Genomic DNA, 3377 nt, shown 5'->3' on the forward strand with positions numbered 1-3377 from the left:
TGCTTTAAAAAAAAAGCACCGACTCACCAGGTGCTGTTGGGTGGGGGGTGATCCCTGCAGCCCCTCATTGCCCCATGCTGCATGGGGGCTCTGCAATGGGCCCCCTAACCCCACCTCCCTTTCCTGCTCTCCTTGCCCCCCGACCCACGGCTGCCCCGCCCACCCAAGCCCTTTAAGAAAAAAACCTGAACCCCTCCCCCTGACCCCTGCAGTGGCCTTGGGGCTTTAGGGGGCTCGTGGAAGAGCCCCCACATGGTGTGGGGCAGTGGGGATCACCCCCCCACACACCCAACAGCACCTGGTGAGTTGGGCTTTTTTTCTTTTTTCAAAGAGCTGGGGCGGGTGGGGCACCCATTGCCAGGGCTGGGATTGCGGGTGGGGGATGGGCCTGGGTGATTCTGCTGAATCAATTTGGGACAGTGATTTGAATCACTGAATCGAATCACTGTCCCACAAATTGGCCAAATCCGAAGTGAATACTAGCTGCTTCGCACAGGCCTACTGCCTAGATCCTCAGTTTGTGTATTGTATAGAAGTAGGGAGAGTTTACAGGTCTCTGAAATGCTCCAGCTGACTCTGCATAGAGCTGGTCTTTACCAACAACCTGATTCCTTATTCCTGAGGACTTGTTTTAACAAAGTAGTTGGTATATTTTAATTTCCCCTGCAGTCTTTTTTTTTTAATGCAAGGTCCAAAATGATGATGCATCATATTAGCACAGCATTAAAATGGATATATAATGATCCTATTGCCTCGTCTTGTAACTCCCTGAACTGTACCTTTACTTCTGCTGTCTCAAATTCAAGCTGTTTCACCTTTGATTCAAAGGCCTGCACAGTTTTGCCTATCTGTATCTTTACTGTCACTTTCTATGCTTTTTCCAGTCCTCCTCCCTTTTTACACCATCTACCCACTGCTGTTCTCAGTTGTGAATTTCTTATCCTGACATTACACTTAAAATGATTTTCTTCTGATCTTACAATTTCTGCCTCCTCTCATCCCTTTTTAAACCTTGCTTTTATGACTCCCTTTCCCTTCATCAGTGGTCTCACCACACCCAGCCTTCTCATTCCTGAGCTTTAGTCTTTTGTCTCGTTTGCCTTCACTTTATTTGATAAAGTGATTTGGACAGGGAAACCTTACTCTGCTTTTGTAAACTACTCTGACCATTTTGTAGTGCAATAATAATAACAATAATAATCTATTACTAACTATATTTGCTAGCAGTAACTTGGCAATTTGTAGGGGTGGAATGTCAACAACTAATACCATTGACTACATTTAATTACAGTGTAAAAACATGATTCTGAGGAATTTTTCCTATAGAGAAAAACCAAATTGAGGAATTGTACTCTATACAAATACATTTAGAATGACTGAAATTCTGAAAGGTAATGGTTACTGTGTAGTTGTAATAATTAGGTATCTGTCTGTCTCACAAGACAACAGAATTATGCTGCAACATTAGCTCATTGAATGCAGTCCTCGCTTGAAAGATAAAGGATATCTGGTGTGACCTCTTCAGGGTGCAAAAGCCTGGGCAGTATATATGGACATGTTGAGCTCTCACGCAAATCAAATTCTTAAGTTTTTTTCCACTCTGAAGATAGTACTTGATTTTATTTATTTATTTTTTCCCTCTACAGATCCCAAAGGAAGATGGAGAGTTCTTTTTGGGAATCTGTTGGTCATAAAGTCCCAGGGTATGGTTTACAGGTAGGCACTTATTCCTCATTCCCTCTGTTCTGTGTCCTCGAGTAGTTCTTGGAAAAAACATGTCACTGGGGACTGGGTAGCAGTTTTGGACTCTAGAGAATGGGTTTGAGGAGAAGGTGATGTAATGGACTAGGCTTCAGATTTGAACCTGCCAGTGTCATTGAAAACAGAGGTTTAAACCCTAGCAGGAATTTTGTCCTTCCTACATAGTTAAGTCAGCTGTTTGTAGGATCATACATCTATTCTAATTATATGTTGTTTATGCATATTGGTTGAATTATAGGTCCCATTAAAAACCCCTATTCATTTCAGTGAGTCCATGCTTTCATTCCTTGTCTTTCAGAAAAGGCCTTAATTTGTGTTTATCTCCCTTTGGTGAATGCAGAAATTCTAACTGCATTTTACATAACAGCAGGATTTGTTCCCATCTTTTTGGCTACAAATTCCCTTCATATACTGTTCTGTGTAGCCACTGTCCTCCACACTAGAACCAGCTCCATTGGTGAAGCTCTGTGTGTGTAGTTGTGAGTTTCCTGGGATAAAAGTAATTACAGAAATGTTTAGTTAATGTCTAAAATCTCTGCAGTAGAATATAAAACAGATGGATCTTTTTGTGAATAATATCAGTTGTATAAAGAAAAAGATGAAGGCAGTACCATTTGCTTCTGCATCATACACATAGAATTAAAGCATGGAGAGTATATTAACGTATCTTTCTGGCTAATCGGCACTGTCCATGGGTGCTCATGACTGTGGTGTTTTAAATGGCTCTCTCTCAAATGATGCTATCTTTTTAATTCCAGTTTAAAGATCCTGACCAAAATCACAAGTCTCAGAGTTCTCCAGTTGCTGGCCAGGAGAGGGCACCCCACAAACACCGAGACCGTTCCAGGTCAAGGAGCCAGTCCCGATCTCCTCAGAGACACACTAGCAAGAAGAGTACTTGGGAAGAGGAATCTGGACACCAGAGGTCAAGATCTCCATCCAGACACAGTAAACGGTGAGTGTGGAATCCTACCTGTGGAAAGATCAGAATAAAGGATACCCAGGACTGCTTTCAGGGAATGAGTTTTCAGAAATTAGTTATATGCTCAGCTGCAAAATTTCTCCTATTCCCCTACCCATCTCTTTGTAACACTATTAAAATATTCCTGTAGCACCAGTGTCTAACTTCACTTTATCCTAATAACTTGAGTTTCAAAGAAGATGGAACTACAAATACCTGGCTTTATATCCCACCATCAAGGGACAAATCTTATTGCTATTGTAAAAATATCCTGAGGCACAAACAAAGCTGGGAAAGAACCAATTTTATTGAAAATCCTTGTATTCCCTCTATTGCAAAAGTGAGTGGGCCAGGGAGTAGCTGAAAGACAGCAAGGCATCAATTTCCTCCCTCTGTAACTTTGGTCAAAATATTTGGAGGAGAGAAATTCTGCAGCACCATAAGGAAGCTGGCAGTGTGAGAGTCTCTCGGATACCTTCTAAGCATAAGAATAAATTAATAACAAAAAACCAAAAATTGCAGGCTGAGTTGTCACCCAAAAAATGCTGGAGACTCCTGGAAGTCCATTGGTTTTATATGAAATGCACTTAGGTACAGTGGTGATATGCAGCAGTACAAAACTGCATGTTTGATATGTATACCCTGGGGGCAGGTT

The 3377-nt window shown here is 41.8% G+C and overlaps 1 protein-coding gene across 1 annotated transcript in view; it reads left to right on the plus strand.

Moving 5' to 3' along the window:
- Positions 1-3377, plus strand: part of CWC25 (CWC25 spliceosome associated protein homolog) — a 26800-nt gene that overhangs the window by 12559 nt on the left and 10864 nt on the right. The window contains exons 6-7 of the mRNA XM_019507580.1: positions 1647-1716; positions 2520-2716. Of these exons, the coding sequence (XP_019363125.1) occupies positions 1647-1716; positions 2520-2716 (267 nt within the window). The remainder of the gene's footprint in view (positions 1-1646; positions 1717-2519; positions 2717-3377) is intronic.

The sequence above is a fragment of the Gavialis gangeticus genome, unplaced genomic scaffold (assembly GCF_001723915.1).
Source record: "Gavialis gangeticus isolate Ggan-Ray unplaced genomic scaffold, GavGan_comp1, whole genome shotgun sequence".
Classification (NCBI taxonomy): Eukaryota; Metazoa; Chordata; order Crocodylia; family Gavialidae; genus Gavialis; species Gavialis gangeticus.